This window comes from Mauremys mutica, chromosome 7 (assembly GCF_020497125.1).
Source record: "Mauremys mutica isolate MM-2020 ecotype Southern chromosome 7, ASM2049712v1, whole genome shotgun sequence".
NCBI classification, from domain to species: Eukaryota; Metazoa; Chordata; order Testudines; family Geoemydidae; genus Mauremys; species Mauremys mutica.
Window position 1 is genome coordinate 8710611 of NC_059078.1, and position 17880 is coordinate 8728490.

At 44.5% G+C, this 17880-nt stretch overlaps 1 protein-coding gene across 1 annotated transcript; it reads left to right on the plus strand.

Moving 5' to 3' along the window:
* The first annotated feature begins 259 nt into the window (after positions 1–259).
* Positions 260–15991, plus strand: ARL6IP5 (ADP ribosylation factor like GTPase 6 interacting protein 5). Its single transcript, XM_045025223.1, has 3 exons — positions 260–474; positions 13587–13804; positions 14202–15991. The coding sequence occupies exons 1-3, from the start codon at positions 299–301 to the stop codon at positions 14372–14374; spliced, it is 567 nt and encodes a 188-aa protein (XP_044881158.1). The 5' UTR covers positions 260–298; the 3' UTR covers positions 14375–15991.
* The last annotated feature ends 1889 nt before the right edge of the window (positions 15992–17880 follow it).

The window sequence follows — 17880 nt, forward strand, 5'->3', positions numbered from 1 at the left end:
AACAAACAGACCCCGAGGGGAAGAATCCTTGTTGCAAATGTGGCATTTAAAATACCGCTCCCGTGCGCTTGCCACATCGCGTCTCGGTCACGTTTGCCGCAGCCACCCACCCGCTACAACCCCCAGGGGAGGAAGTGGAGGGAAGGAGGGGGAAAATAACCCCCTCCTGCCGCTGCTCGGCCGGTCGCTGCCCGCCCAGCTGAGCCAGCCGGCGGCGCTGATTCGCTGCCGGGAGCTCTTGAACCCTGCCCAGCGGACGCGCCGCGCCGCGGCGCACGGAGCCGGAGGGGGGAGAGCGATGGATGTGCAAGTCGCACCCCGGAGAGCCTGGGACGACTTCTTCCCCGGCTTCGAGCGCTTCGCCTGGCCGGATTTCAAAGACGTTTCCAAATGGAACAACAGGGTGGTCAGCAACCTGCTCTATTACCAGACCAATTACCTGCTGCTGGCGGCCGTGGTCATCTCCATCGTGGGGTGAGTCTGCCTCTCTCCTGCGCAGGGTGGGGGGGTCGGTAGCAAAAGGGGCGCCCCCTCCTTCCCCTGTCTGCGCTGCCGGGAGGGGAAGCTCAGGGTTTGGTCCAGGGCTGCCCTGGGGGGCAATTTGCCCTGGGCCCCACAGGGACCCCCATGAGAATATAGTATTGCAACTTTTTTTTTATGGAAGGGTCCCCCAAAATTGCTTTGCCCCAGGCCCCCTGAATCCCCTGGGCAGCCCTGGTTTGGTCTCCTGCACCTGCGACTTGCAAGGGCTGGGTTCAGCTGGGTCCTAGGGATTAGCGAGGCAACTTTTCCCTGGGCTGTTGGGTGGAGCAGACACGGTTCTAAAGTGGGATTTAGGATCAGGAACAATGTGTCACCCACCCATGCAGCGCTTTCAGCTCTGTTCTTTTACAGTGGAGGCTGCACAGTTATCAGGGCCGCAGCACAAGTCTCAGCAGTTGTTCTTCTTCTTTAGTATCCGTTAGGCCTACAGCTGCAATGGCAGCCTAGGCTAAACGGACTGTGCAAGAACTTGGCTGTGTTAAGGGAGGCAGCAAACATACTTGGTTTCTGAATTTAAACCAGAAGCGTTGGTTCTGTTCATCTGATATAGTTGGCACAAAAACAGAAGGGTGTGACTCAGTGGAAGGTTTGCTGGTGTAGCTTCCTTTCGAAAGCACAGTTGTGTAGTAGGAGTCCTAAAACAGCTCCTTCCTCCCCTCACCCCCCCAATCTCCCTCTTTCTCTGTTTGCTGTTGCTTGCCTGCGTGTGTGTGTGTGTGTGTGTGTGTGTGTATATGTATGTGTGTGCGCGCTTGTTTTGGAGACCTATAGTTTTAAACTAAACAGCCAATCAAAAAATTTAAAGTCTTGCTCGGTCTTAAAAAACAACACTGAGTTTATGAACTGGATGCTGTCGCTCTCTTCATAACTCTGCTTTTCTTGTTAAAAATAAAACCACTTCCTCCGCAGTGATGTGCTTTCTGCTTAAAGGTTTACCAGCCATAGAGCAGAATCAGGCAAGTTGGAATTTAGAAAGTGAAAGGGGTGCGTGGTTGGGTTTTGTGTGTTTTTTTTCATAAACTGCCAAGGACCAATTTTGTTCAGTCATGGTGTTGCGTCTGTTGTGCCTGAGGTCAGGATAGGGCTCCAGGTCTGTTGAGGGGGAGCAGGATCAGTCCCTGAAGCAGTCAGTGCTGGAAGTCCAATGATAAAAGCAGGATTGTTTTGCACATGGGGTCTCATTTGGGTGTTGGTGTACTCTGAACACAACTGCACTATGGAGCCCATCTACTCCTGGAGAAAGTATTGTACCCCTTTCTAATGGGCATCTGGTGTGGCTCCCTCTAGAGTATTGCTGTAAGATTTGAGTTAAGGTGTTTTAGAAGCAGATGCAAAAAGAAGTGGTAATGGGGGTGGGGACCTCTTAATCTACCAACCAAATCATTTGCAATTATCATCTCCAGGCAGATAAAGTAGCAACACTATCTGAATCCAGAGCACTTAAATAGTGAATTGGGGGTGGTAAGGATCATGTGTTTTGTCTGAATCAGGTCTGTCTTTAAGCCTATGAGCCAGGGCACCACCTTGTTGTAAAGATGCCAGATAGTTCATTTAAAACATTAAACCAGAATGAAAACTTGCTAAAGCAAAGAACCTACATCCAGTCAGACTCCTTGAGGCCCTTAACACGTATGGCCTAATCTGAAGCCCCCTGAAAGTCAACACCACACTTTTTCAATTGGCATCAATTAACTTTGAGAGGTGAAGTAATCTTCATAAGTGGGTGATATTTTTACTTTGCATACTAGCTATGGAACTGGCAGCATGGAATAGAATTTTTTCTTCTACCAGTTCTAAGCTTGAAGGCTGCTGGTAACTGGGAGTATAGGGGCGTTGTATGGTCAAGTGATTAGAACATGGAACTGGTAGGCAGGACTCCTGGGTTGTTTTCCCAGCTCTGTCACCTTGAGCAAGCTACTTGGTGCTTCTTTAAACACACAAGTTGCACTGGCTTACTTCACTTTAGTCTACCCTTAACTGTCAACATTCTTGCATAGCTAGAATAGACAAGGGGTTTGGCTACACTGGAGAGTTGCAGCGCTGGTGGTGGGTTTACAGCGCTGCAACTTACTCACCGTCCACACTTGCAAGGCACATACAGCACTGCATCTCCCTGGCTGCAGCACTGGCTGTACTCCTGCTCTGCCTGGGGTATAACTATTGCAGGGCTGGTGATGCAGCGCTGCTCTGCCAGTGTGGCAAAAAAGCGCTGTAATTGGCCTCCAGCAGAATTTTCCCATAATGCTTTTAACTAAAGAACTCTTTGTTTTGTTATGCTGCCTCTCTTTGTTTTGTTGTGAACTCAGGGCTCCCCGAGCTGCTTATCTAAAAAACAAACACAGCTCCTGTTTGCTGTGAATGAGGCAGGCCAGGGGATGAATGTCCACAGCTAGTATTTGCTTTAGGAGAGAAACAGCACGGCGGGGAGGAGGAGGGGGAGAAGGGAGTCCTACGGAGCAGCTGCTTATCTGGTCTGCAGGCTGTTTGCATTTAAGAGTGAATGAGGCATCGGGGAAATGGTTAGAATTTGCAAGGCAGGGAGCTGACAGTGTCAGCTCCAAAAATCCCTCCCCCTCTCTCTCTCTCCCCCCCACCACGCTCCCTGTCACACTCCACCCCACCCCCCTCTTTTGAAAAGCACGTTGCAGCCACTTGAATGCTGGGATAGCTGCCCATAATGCACCACTCCCAACACCGCTGCAAATGTGGCCACACTCCAGCACTTTCCCTACACAGCTGTACGAAGACAGCTGAAACTCCCAGTGCTGCACATCTGCAAGTGTAGCCAAGCCCAAGTAGTTTTAGTTTAGACTAGTGCAACGTCTCACTGTTAGGTAAATCAGTGCAACTTTGTGTGTTGGCCAGGTGTTAGTTCTTCTCTACCTCAGGTTGCTAACGTTCAGTTCTGAAAGGCAGAAAACTCATTAGTCATAATGTACTTTTCAGCCAAGGGTCTCAAAAGCACTATAAACTGTTGTTGCCACCACAGCTTGAACCTGTTTGGTCTCCTCAATCATTTCCCTACAGATCTACAGTACTCAAATCCTCAGTCTAGAACAGTGGCTCTCCAAACTTTTGTACTGGTGACACCTTTCACATAGCAAGTCTCTGAGTGCGTTTTCTCCCCCCCCCTAGAAATTAAAAATACTTTTATATATATTTAACACCATTATAAATGCTGGAGGCAAAGCAGGGTTTGGGTGGAGATTGATGGCTCGGGACCCCCTGAGGGGTCCCGACCCCCAGTTTGAGAACCCCTGTTCTAGAACAAGGATTATCTACCTGTAACTGGAGTCGGGGGAGAGGAATATTACCCACTTCTTCCAGCTGCGTATATGTGTTGAATCTGCCAATAAAAACCCTAGCAGGCATGGTGCACAGATCCATAACATTAACTGTTCTGATATTTAGTTTTCAAAAATAATTCCTGAAGTGAAAACACCAGGATAAGGCACATCTGGAGTCTGAGATCTTCTTGCTCCTGAGTTATGCACCATACTGTGTGAAGACTTTGCATCCTAGGAGTGCTGATCTTGCTGCCGTTGAATGGAATAGCAAAACTCTCATTTATTTTAGCAAAGATCGAGTTCTAATGGAAAAACAAAAGTCCATATTTCTGGGTGTGCATTGCATAAAGCTGCCCTTTTTAATGTGGGACAGATTGTGGCTGACCTCACCAATTTAATTTAAATACTGAGTGTGGTGAGCAGGAAAACTAAAGAAAGCTCTGCTGATAAATCATAGACTTAGTCATTTGTCTAAATTCTCCATGCTTAACTGTTCACTGGGCAGCAATCCAGTGCTGTATCATGCCTCTCCATCTTCTAGAAAACCCTGTTGAAGATGAGGTTTAACTTGCACAAGAGCTTTTATAAGGCCGCAGTGATAGGATTCTGCGAAAGGACCATTGCAGTGTGCGAAATTCTTACACTCAACAGGGCTAAATTTGCCCCATGGTCAACTCTGTTTTAGAGTAGCCTAACTAATCTCATTCAAGATGGGTGTGTCTGTAACCCCTGGGCTGTATGTTTCTATACTCTATGCTGGAATAGTTTGGTGGTGGGGTGGTGGTGATGTTAGGCAACATGATCAGCATTTCTTAGGAATTGTGTGTCTTATACATTGCTAGTAAAACCATAAAAACCCTCTCTCTCTCTTTTATGGTTGTAAATTGAATCTGACAATAAGATGGAAACTCATTGGACTTCCAGCCTGAAGTGGAAACAATGAGGAGTCCTTGTGGTACCTTAGAGTAACACATTTATTTGGGCGTACAAGCCAAGCCCTAAGATACAACTGCATTTGCTCCAATTCCTCAGACAGAGACAAACACCTACAGGATCTCTATCAAGTGTTATTAAAACTACAATACCCATCTGGGGAAGTGAGGAAACCGATTGACAGAGCCAGAAGGGTACCCAGAAGTCACCTACTACAGGACAGACCCAACAAAGAAAGTAACAGAACGCCACTAGCCGTCACCTACAGCCCCCAACTAAAACTTCTCCAGCGCATCATCCGGGATCTACAACCTATCCTATCCTATCCCTCACTGGCAGACCTTGGGAGACAGGCCAGTCCTGGCTTACAGATAGCCCCGTGTCATAGGTCTCTCCCCCACTTAGAGCTGTTGGGTTCCAATATGGGGACCTGCATGGACTCCTCTAAACTAAAATCCTAGTTTAGAAACTGTCTCTGTAATACCAAGATGGAACAATACACAGGGTCTAAACTTATCAATCTCTGGAGAGAATTCCCCCTCCCCTTCTTTCTCAGTAAAAGAAAAGTAACAGCAATCAGGAATAAAGAATTTATCCAGCAAACACACAATTGCAAATGTAGAAAGCAACTCAAAAGACTAATCCACCTTTTTAACTAATACTCACTATACTGGATAGTAGGAAATACTCCAGGAGAACTTGGAGACATGTCTGGTCTCTCTTAGATCCAAAGAGAGAACACAGAGCAAACAAGGAACACAGACAAAGGCTTCCCTCCACAGAGATTTGAAATTATCCTGTCCCTTGATTGGTCCTCTGGTCAGGTGTTTCTCAGGTTACTGAGCTTGTTAACCCTTTCCAGGTAAAAGAGACCTTAACCCTGATCTGTTTATTTATGACACCCCGCTACCTGAAGCAAGTACTCCCCAGCAACTACACACCACACAACAGAAACACTAAGCCAGGAACCAATCCCTGCAACAAACCCCATTGCCAATTCTGTCCACATATCTATTCAAGGGACACCATTGTAGGAACTAACCACATCAGCCACACCATAAGGGGCTCGTTCACCGGCACATCTACCAGTGTGATATGTCATGTGCCAGCAATGCCCCTCTGCCATGTACATTGGCCAAACCCAACAGTCTCTATGCAAAAGACTAAATGGACACAAATCGGACATCAAGAATTGTAACATTCAAAAACCAGTAGGAGAGCACTAGGGTGACCAGACAGCAAATGTGAAAAATCAGGATGGGGGGGAGGGTAATAGGCTCCTATGTAAGAAAGACCCCAAAATCAGGACTGTCCCTACAAAATCAGGACATCTGGTCACCGCAGAGAGCACTTCAATCTCCCTGGACACTCAATAACAGACTTACGTGGCCATTCTTCAACAAAAAAACTTCAAACACAGACTTCAATGAGAAACTGCAGAACTAGAATTAATTTGCAAACTCAACACCATCAAATTAGGCCTGAATAAAGACTGGGAGTGGCTGGCTCACTACAAAAAATAATTTCCTCTCTAATATTCACTCCTTCTTGTCAACTGTTGGGAATGCACCACATTCACCCTGATTGAATTGGCCTTGTTAGCACTGATTTCCCCAACTTGGTAAGGCAACTCCCATCTTTTCATGTGCTGTATATTTATACCGTCCTACTTTATTTTTCACTCCATGCATCTGATTAAGTGGGTTTTAGCCCACGAAAGCTTATGCCCAAATAAATTTGTTAGTCTCTAAGGTGCCACAAGGACGCCTCATTGTTTTTGCTGATACAGACTAACACGGCTACCACTCTGAAACCTCAAGTGAGTACAGGATACCTCTACCTGGGATAAGGAGCTGCATCTATTGCATCCCTTATGCTGGACACACTGTAAAATTGCAATATTACCTCTGTATAGCTTCCCCCTAGTTTAATAGAGAACCTTCATATGGTTCAGTACCATCTGAACACTAATCTTATCCCATAAAAGCTATCGGGGTCCCAGATGGCAAAGTATAAAGGTCACACAGGAAGTGTGCACATAATAGGCTGATTACTTAGTGGCATCTAAAAAGGAAAATCCTGGGACCAACATGGCTACAACAACAATCCTTCATATGTGAGCCCCCAAGGATTAAGTAGAAAAACTGTGAATCTAGAAACTAGAAGCTAACATTTCTTGGCTATTGTAGTTGCCTACGTATACAATAAAAGTGCCAGTGGGAATGAATCATAGTGCTGCTCTGTGTTAAAACACATTGTATACAGTAACTTGACTTTTCAAGGCTGGACTTACACAGCAACATAGCTCCATATTAAGAATATCTCTCCCACTGAATCCTTGTAGCTATTCCAAGATATTTAATATCTGATTAGGGCTCCAAAATCAATAGGAATTGGGTACTTAACTGTCCTTTGTGCCTTTTATTAATTTGTATTTCAGCAGGAGCTACAGGGCCCCATTGTTTTAGGTGCTGTACAAACAGAGCAAAAAAAACCCCTAAATATCTAAAAATATCTTCTTAAACATTCAACTATAGATCTGTCCGACCATGAAGACTGTACAGTATTAGTTTTTATTCTGGTCAGTCATAGAAATATAGGGCTGGGAAGGGATCTCAAAGAGGTCATTTCTTCCATCCCTGTGCACGGAGGCAGGACCAAATATACCTAGACCAGAGGTAGGCAACCTATGGCACGCATGCCAAAGGTGGCACGTGAGCTGACTTTCAGTGGTACTCTCACTGCCTGGGTCCTGGCCACCGGTCCGGCGAGCTCTGCATTTTAATTTAATTTTAAATGAAGCTTCTTAAACGTCTTTAAAACCTGATTTACTTTACATACAACAGTAGTTTAGTTATCTGTTATAGACATCTAGAAAGAGTATCTTAAAAATGTTAAAATGTATTACTGGCATGCAGAACCTTAAATTAGAGTGAATAAATGAAGACTCAGCACACCACTTCTGAAAGGTTGCCGACCCCTGACCTAGACCATCCCTGCATCCTAATGAGGGACTCCCACTCTGGCAGGAGAATGAAATCTTGCCTAATAGGTTTCTATGCCTTAGTGATGCTGCCTTAGTAAAAGTCAAATCACTGTGTATTCTGTTAAAATTGCACAGTATTTTGGAACACTTAAATGTTAGCTACTAGAGCCTTCACACCATGTAAAAATTGTTATAAGATCTGATAGTGTAAAATGAGCTGGGGATCCCAGAGCCCCTCATCTGCTGTGTAAGTCAACAGCTGTCTGTTCTGTTGTAGCTGTGTGGGTCCCAGGATATTAGACAAGGTGGGGAAGGTAATATCTTTTAGTTGACCAGCTTCTGTTTGTGTGTGAGGCAAGTTTTCCAGCTACACAGAGCTCTTGGTACACTTACTTCTTCAGATCTAGGATCACAGCTAAATACAAGATCAAACAGCACATACTTTAGCATAAGAAGTTAGAATATTTGTTTTCATCTTAATACATATCCCAAATTCCCAGACCCAGCAAAGAGCTCTGTGTAGCTTGAAAACATGTCTTGCTCACCAACAGAAGCTGGTCCAAGAAAAGATATTCCCTCACCCACCTTATCTCTCTGTTCTGATATGGCTTAATAGTCTACTTACTTGCAGCCTCATGTTGTGATTTTTTTTTTTGTTTTTTTTTACCTGCATTCTCCTCTTCTCTTCTCCCCCCCTCCCTGGTCCTTTTGATTCTTTTCTTCTTCCATTAGCTTACTGCACAGTCATTATCAATTGACAAAACAGTTTTATTCTCCCCCCGCCATGTTAGCTGATCGATATAGTTGAAATAATTCCCTATGCAAGAAGATCACTCCAAAGCAGCAAAATGCCACTTTATTTTTAATGGCTTGGAGGATTTGCGCTTAAAAAAAACAACGCACAACTGGAAGGATAAAAACAGTGAGGGTGAGCAGCACTTCCATTTTGTTTCTTTGAATATGGATGTATTTTTTAATCTGATTAGCCTCCTACATGACAAAGCAAAATTTGGGAAGCATCTGAGGGAATGGTGAGTAGTGGCCCTAGCAGAGGGATATTGGAAGCTGGTCTCCTGGTTTCTATTCCTAGATGGTGCTTCAGTAGCTGTTTCATGTATGTGAAGCTCTTTGAGATCTCAGGATGCTAGTGGTGTCTGAAATGTTAAATAGATTTAGTTCACCCAGTAGTAACACATCTCTGGTAACTCATAAGGGTTGGAAATGTTATCCCTATTATGCTTGCTTATAGGGTTTCCAACTTTCTACATGCACAAAATGAAAAACCTCTGCCCCGCCCCCTCCTCTGAGGCACCGCCCCCTGCTTACTCCATCCCTCACTTGCTCGTTTTCACTGGGCTAGCTTGTGGGGGTTGGGTGCAGGAAGGGGTGAGGGCTCCGGCTGGGGATGTGAGCTCTGGGGTAGGGCCAGGGATGAGGGATTTCGGGTGCAGGAAGAGGGTCCAGGCTGGGGGGGGTGGAGCCAAGGCGTTCAGAGTATGTGAGGGGGTCCAGGCTGAGGCAGGGGGTTGGGGTGTGGGTGCAGGGTACAGGCTCTGGGCAGGGGGTGTGGGTTCTGGGTTGGGGCTAGAAATGAGGCATTTATGGTGCAGGAGGGGGCTGTGGGCTGGGGCAGAGGGTTGGGGGGGAGACGTGGGGGTGGGGCCAGGGATGAGAGATTTGGGGTGCAGGAGAGTGCTCCAGACTGGGACTGAGGGAGTCAGAGGGCAGGAGGGAGATCAGGGCTGGGGCAGGGGGGGTGGGGTGGGGGGTAGGGTGTGGGGGGACACAGTGTCAGGGATGCAGGCTCTGGGCAGCACTTACCTCAAGCAGCCGCATGCTGCCCCAGCCTCAGGTGCCACCACTGCAGCTCCCATTCCTGGCCAATGGGAGCTGCAGAGCCAGTGCTTGGGGCGGGGGCAGCGCATGGAGACCCCTAGTTGCCCCTACACCTAAGGAGCCAGAGGGGTACATGCCGCTGCTTCTGGGAGCCACGTGGAGCCACGGCAGGCCGGGCACCTGCTGCGCTGCCAACTGGACTTTTAAGGGTGAGCTGCCAGGGTCCCTTTTCGACCGGGTGTTCCGGTCGGACACCTGGCAATCCCACTTGCTTAAATGTACAGGACTAAATTCTGCCATCAGTTAAACCTGTGCAAACTGTACTGGCTTCAGTGAGATCGCATAGATGTAACTGAGGGCAGAATTTGAATTTGTGCTCTTGAAATAACTCATGCCTGCTCATGTACTGGAATGTGGGCGCGGGGGAACAGAGGCATAACTTTCTTGGGCCTCTAGAGAAAGGGTGCATATCTTTTCTATGTATTCCCTCTAAATGATGATATTGTGTTGAGGGTGAGCCTAGTCACAGTCACAAGGCAGTTAGCAAAAAGCTCTGCTACACAATAAGAAACAAAGGTTCTGCCAGTGTTTTAATAGAGACTTTCCTGAAGTAAGGTCACAGGCAAAGCAAAACAAGCTGACAGGTGTGACAGCTGCTAAATAAAGCACAGGCTCAATCTAGCTCTGTTCTTAAAGCATCCCTACTTTAAAAGCTTGACACAGTACCACCTCTTGAACTGTCCTCTGCCTAGACTAGGGTAAGAAACCTATGGCATGCATGCCAAAGACGGCACATGAGCTGATTTTCAGTGGCACTCACACTGCCCGGGTCCTGGCCACCGGTCCGGGGGGCTCTGCATTTTAATTTAATTTTAAATGAAGCTTCTTAAACATTTTAAAAACCTTATTTACTTTTCATACAACAATAGTTTAGTTCTATATTATAGACTTATAGAAAGAGACCTTCTAAAAACGTTAAAATGTGTTACTGGCACGCGAAACCTTAAATTAGAGAGTGAACGAATGAAGACTCAGCACAGCACTTCTGAAAGGTTGCCGACCCCTGGCCTAGACTCATGTAAAAGAGCAAACTCACTGGAGCACCGTCTGCCATCCTTAATTTACAAATGGTGCTGGTGCTAACCCACTGGGGGCCATTAGCAGGAATATCTCTTCTCCCCCCCCACACACACACACTAATAATTAATAGCAGGCCCTAAGCAATTGTTTAGTCTGCCTATGCCTAGTGCCAGCTCTTCTTACAAAAGGACTATTTGAATTCTTAGCTGCTGGAAAAGCTAGCCGGCTGGGCTATCCCCTCTCTGCAACTGATCACCTTCACCTTTTTGTATGTTGATTTACACCCTTGACCAGGCCATTATGGAAAATATGCTACTAAGATGAGGTAGCATGGTATGTCTCTAAAATATAAACAGACATTGGATTTTGTGTGTGTGTGTAGCCTTAGGAAAACCTAACCTGTAGCCTGTGATAACTGCAAGCCATCCGTCTTAGAATTCAGATTTCAACAACTCAGTACCTCCTCTTAACATCATCTCGCTGGTCAGATGTGTCTTCTGCCCAGCTACTTACAATTCCTCCAAACACCACTGTAACTACAGACTTTCAGCCTATAGGTTTGGATTTACTCCTTCTCTCTGATGGCATTTATTTCTTGTGAGCATGATTCTGTTGTAGCACTGCGGGAGCAGGAAGGAGTACTGCATAATGCAAATAGATTTCAGTGATGATGTTACAGGGAAAATGGCATAACACAACATCCAAATTGAATTCAACAGTGTTGAGGAATCTGAACCACATGGCTCACAACATGAATATTCATGTTCTTTGGACAGCACTACTACTAATCTGCCTTTATGTGGCTCTGAATGATCTCATTTGATACTTACACTCACTGCTTCTTTGTACTCTTTGCAATTCATCCCACTTCAGAAAGCATGTACTTCAGATTAACTCTTTCCTCAGAAAAGCTGTCTTGTGGGATCACTTGCAGCTGAGGAAGTTCAGCTTTAAAAAAACATGTAAAGTAGAGATTTGGTATGAACTACCTGTCAATAGGGAGAAAAATATTCTTCCATTAATGTTTGGGTGGAAGTGATTTATACAGACCCCCAACTTCTAAAGTGGAAAAATAAATAAAAGCTTCTGAATGTTGACGTAGAATATATCAACTTTCCTATGTTGAACTGGGGACAAGGCTCTACCTCCTGCACTCAAATCTAGTGACCGGCTACTGGCAAACTATTAAACAGAGCAGGTCATTTCTCATAGAAGTTAACAAGGCTAATCCTCCTGATGGAGGGGGAAAGGAGGTGTATTTAGACTTCAAAAAATATATACTAGCATTATTAGTATAGTCTGATCAGAAATCCTGCTGCAGCAGAGCACAGATTTAAAATAACTTCTGCCTGGAGTAATGCTGGTCACTTTTTCCAGCCTGGAAGCTTAAGAGACTGTTTTAAACTAAATATAGTCTGTGGCTGACTGCAAGACAAATGACTCAAATATTGCAAACAGGCCTGCCCTATCAGAGTTCCTGTGTGCCAGGCTGGAGCTCAGACATGAACAACAGGAGCAGGTGCGTAGCTAACTTGGGTTTTTATTTTCAGCCCAGTTGTCCCATCCTTGTTGGGACAGCTGATCTACAGAGGAAACTGGAGATGAGTTGTTTCAAACAAAAGTGATTAGTTTTCCCCTTTCCTACAGAACCCTTTGTCAGAGTAGTGGATACAAATACTGCCAGTGTAACTAGATGATGTGTATGAAATGGCTCTTCGTTTTTGTTGGCTGTTAAGGACAGACTATAAATGCTACCATATGCTACAGCAGTTGTCCAACGGGATGCACCAAGCTTACTGCTGATGTAAGTGTGGGCAGGTCACTTAGCTTTAGTGTTGCATCTGGTTATGTCTGAGATGAACGATGGCCTGAAATACTGGAATTGCTATAGTAGGGATGAACCCAATTTGACAGTGGCAAATCAGGATCATCTTGGTCATACAAACAGAACTGTTCTTAACTATGGGCTTAAAACAACCAAAAGGAAGTACTCCTTCACACAATGCACAGTCAACCTGTGGAACTCATTCCCAGGGGCCATTGTGAAGGCCAAAAGTATAAATGGCTCAGAAAAAGAATTAAGCTTATGGAGGACAGGTCCATCAACTCTGTCCTAGACCCTAGTTCCTTCTGACCCTGAGAGACACCTACCTGCAGTTTGCACCTGTCACGCTGATGAAAGTAACTGCCCTACATAGGGATACAGACTGTCCTGATTTTGGGGTTTGATTTTGATTATCTCTGCATCTCTTCTCTTACATTTACTACATCTGAAGATTTAAAATACAAATAGAAGTCAAAGTACCATTCTGCATAATATAGTTGGGGGAGGGGGAATGTAAATGAAACATCCTGGCCTGAACCTTATCTGAAGCTCAAGGCAGTACAGTGGGTAATCACTAGCATTATCACCTCCTGAAGACTAGGTTAGATCCTGTTTTAAGCCACAAATGGAGAAGACAAGTCCCAGCAAGCACTAGGCCATCACACCATCTGGCATTACTGTCGGATGCTGCTTAGGAAAGGCCCAGGAGTGAAATGGGTGGTGGCGTTTAGATGTGCTGACAGTGATTCCTGTCAAGGAACTCACATCTGACTAGAGTCCTGCTTTCATGAGTACTGAACTCCTCCAAAAACCAGGCCAGGGGAGAATAGTGTGTGTAAATACACACAAGAACAATACTAATTCAGTGCATCACTTACCAATGGCTTATGATCTCTGCTTGACAACTTGTGGCTAACAAAGCACAACATGTGAATGTCAGAAGCTGGCTGATAAGGGTTTTGAGGACTGAAGCATAAGCCTTGTCGACGGTCTCCATCTTCCTACTCGTGTAATAGTCAGACACTCAAACTGAATGCGTAACTCGTATGTTCTAAAATGATGTTGCTCAAACACTTTTCCCTCACTTTCTCCCCAGATTTCTGAGCCCACTGAACATGATCCTTGGTGGCACTGTAGTAGTGCTGGTGTTCACAGGTTTTGTGTGGGCATCACACAACAAAGACATCCTTCGCAAGTTCAAGAAGCAGTACCCAACTGCGTTTGTGGTAGCCATCCTGCTGTCTAGTTACTTCTTGATATCCTATTTTGGAGGTGTCATGGTGTTCATATTTGGGATAACATTTCCTCTACTGTGTAAGTATAGTTTTTCTCCCCCCTTCCCATGACTAGAACTAAAAGCTCAAGTCTATTCACTCTGAATTAATGCTTGGCTTCACTTAATATACGAAATTTGAGGTTTTAAAAATTGTCCCAAAACAAATTTCTACAACTGACTTTCCAGGCTGCTAGCAAGTGAAACTTGGAGGAATCTATAGTTTTCCTTTTAAGAACAATAAACTATATTGGAGGTAGGACATATACATACTCGATTTCTTAAGCAGACCGTATCAGTACATACATGTTAGACTTCCAGCTTCCTACTTTTGGATGTCCGCTCATTTACAGAGTCAAAGTGCCAGATGAGGAGCACTAAAAAACTAGGTATTAAATGGGGGCATGTCAGTTAACAAACATGTATTTCTGTTCTTAGTGATATTTATCCATGCGTCTCTGAGGCTTCGGAGCATAAAGAACAAACTGGAGAATAAAATGGAAGGAATAGGTTTGAAGAAGACCCCCATGGGCATAGTACTTGATGCCCTTGAACAGCAGGAAGAGAACATCAACAAACTGGCTGATTACATCGCTAAAGTGAAGGAATAAGGGGCACATAATATGGCATTCTTATCTGTTGCAGGAATTTAGTTGCTATTTACTCTTGTCAAAGCTTGCTTTCAATTTGTCTGAGATGCACGTACTGTACAGATTGACAATGGCAAGACACAGGTACACAAAGTTATTCAGGGCTCCTCTAAGACTGGGGAGGAGAGAGGCACCTTTCTATAATGTCTTGTTTTCTGGCAGGGAGATAAGGGAGAAACAAACATGAATTGCAGTCTCTGAACCTGTTCTTGGTAGCCAGTGTCATGTCTAAGTATTTATAATGCACTTCATTGGAGGGATGGTATGGGGTGGGGGTGGGGGGCTGTTTAGTGCACTACTTGGCTAACAATGTCACCAGACAAAAATCTGCCAGAGTCAGGACTGGCTGAAAGCTCTGCCAATACACATTTTATTTTCATTTCTTCCCCCCCTCCAACTCCTCTAAAAGACCCTCTAGGGGGTGTCATGTCTTTTTCAAGTAGGTTATATTCAAGCCATCTTATCTGAAGTAGCAAAGGGAAAGAATAAATTGACCAGAGTGCACAAGTCACCTCACATGCTCCTAGTCTGTTCACGAAATGTAACATTTTCTTATAGCAGGAGATCAAAGTCTAAATGAGCAACGTATGTAAACTAGATAGCAGCCTTGTCCAGCTTTGCCCGCAATACACCTACGCAGATTTTACTGAATTCCGTAGAAGAGGCGCATGTGTCTCTGAAATCATGGCTCTCTTGAAGTCCATGGAAGCTTTTTTTTTTTTTGCCATTGACTTCAAGAGAGCCATGATTTCACACTTTATAAGGTGGGGTTTTGTGATTTAAAACAAACAAACTGGACTTTAAGAATAGCTAGGACATTATCTTATTTGGAGTTCTGTGTTTTTGAAAAACAGAACTGTCGCTTGAGATTTTAGGACTTACCTCATTGTCCAAATTGTGCTCTGACTCGCTTCCAGTTTAAAGAAGACACTGGCTAAAACATACATTTTGCTAACTTATTCCACTTGTGGCTCTGTTCAGGGGAAATAAGACTAGATTTCAGACTTATAACTAAAAACAACAATTTGCGTATTCTTAGAACTATTTCCAAATTCATGTAAGTAATTAGTTTCAAGAGCTATTGTTACAAATCTCTTCAGTAAACTTCAGCTTGACCTAAATCATATGCATGGAAAAAAGTATGCAGATTAACATAGTGTATAACTATCACTCTTGCATCTCTCCTCCTTTTTTATGAAGTATTTATCTGTAACTGACTTGATTTACATGGCAGGTGTAGCAGATACCCAAAAACCTCTTCAGAGTTCATGTATATAGTCATGTGTGTGTGCATACACATGGTGTCTCTTTGAAATGAATTGTTTAGGAGTCCGAACACCTCATTCCGTGCAAATGCTCCAGAGTGATCAGTATTTACTGGAAGTTTTGTCTTTGTGTATATTCCAGGGTAAGAAGCAATGACCTGTTCCTTTATTATAGTACCTTGTCTTAGCTTTTGATGAGTAGTTCTTGCCACACTTACAGAAGAGATACTAGCCTATGACTTCATGAATATATAGTTACATTGTAGAATTTTAAATATGAGTTGTGAAGAATAAACTTTAACAGTTGATAAAACTGAGTGCATTTATTTCTTTTTAAACTAATCATAATGCAGAAAAGTGAGCTTTAATCAAGATCACAGTACTCTACAATAACACGATGCAGTTTAAGTGATAAACTTTTTGTTTTTGAACTATGGTCACTACTTTACATATAACAAAAGCACAACACAATGCACTGTGGGTCTTCTTTCCTTTTAGAAAGGGAATGGATTTGGGACATGCCATAGTGAGTCATTAGATATGTGTCCTTTTGGGTGAGTGGTTTTCTGGGTGGAGGAAAGTAGAGAGGGCAGCCTCTCGGCCTACTTTGAGAAATGGTATGCTTACCAAACTGGGTGGTGTAGGGTTTGGGTTTCTTTGTTTGTTAAACCAAATTTTCCAGTGTTCAGATGTGACTTTAAAAAGAATGCACAAAACCTCCAAAGTCCATATACAGACCACAGTTACTGGAGCACAGCTACCTTATGTGAGCAATTTTCAGTTTCCAGCCCCACCAAACTAAATTTCTACTTTAGATGCAGCTTGAAGGGAGAAGATTTCTGCTTTCACCTCCTGACTTAAAAACAACAAAAAACCCTCAGCAAAACCCCAAACCAAGTGGGAGTAAACCAGTACACTACGTGTCAGAGGTGGGAAGCCTGATTTGATGAGGTGATGTTTTGTTTTTTTTGTCATCTGAACAAAAGCTTCTGCAGTAGAGAGAGGTAAACTGCTATATTTCCTCAAAAGAAACTGAAGCAAAGGGGGACACCTTCCTATACAAGATAACCGGCTGTACCTTTACAATAACAATAATTCCAGTTAGTATCTGCTACTGGGTTTTGTGGGGGGTGGGGCACAAAGCCTAGAACAACCCCTTATCCTTGAAGTTTGATCCTATTTCTGGCCTTAGCAGAATCCTTTGGGCCCTTAAAGGAGGACACATGGCAAGAGTGGGGCATGCATTGTTGGATTTTTAGAAGAAGCTACGCCCTACCCAAATATGGTTGGCAGGAACTATAAGTGGCTATCAGAAAAGTGTGGGAGATGGGCTCAGTTACCTTTTCCAACCCTAATGAAAATAAGGAGTTTGCAGAGGTCTAGGCAGTAGAAAAAGTAGTGCAATCCCATTAGGGTTGAGGTAGGAGACAGCAAGTAGTAGATGTGATAATGTATGTTACTCATTGGGGACGGGAAAGTAGGGTGATGTGATACGCATCCCCACAACCACCATTCAGACCTGAACCCTGTGAATGGCATGACACCAGACATGACCGCACTAACAGACCCTCATACTGCGAGGCTTAGTCCAATGTGGATAAACTTCAATGGTAAGTGAGTCTCTACTCTGAAACAAACCAGTCCTCCAGTGGAGCTGGGCTTGAATGGGGGTAATGCTGTATACCTCCCAGTGTTTGCTTCTGTATGCTTTCTAAAGGGATGAGAGACGGGATCTTTTCCTGCTGCACATTCCTCTCTTACAGTAGGCTCTGATGGCTGTGAACAGCAGCCAACTTGTTTTGCAAACTGCCTTTGTGCCTTTTCAGAAGGCTCCATTTTTGTGTGGCACTTTCCTAGACTCCACCTACCTTTCCTTTGGCCACACCCCCTCCAAACTGTCTTGCAATCACAGGCCAGGGTTGTGCTGATGCCGCTGAGAATAGCATGTTCCAGTCTCTTCTCCATATAGTTCCCTTCTGCATCTTTCATCGATGCTGCCAGTTCCTGCCTGAGTGTGGCCTGTGTGCCATATGGTCCTACTTGTGATTACACGTAAGGTAGTGATGGGCGTTTGCTTGCTTTGCCTTCCCTCAGAGGAAGGGATGGGTTGCCCTATGTTCTTCCAAACACTTAAACACCCTTCCAGGTTGTGTGAGTGCAGAGCAGCTCCTATCGCTCATTGGCTTCCCCCTCTTTGTTACT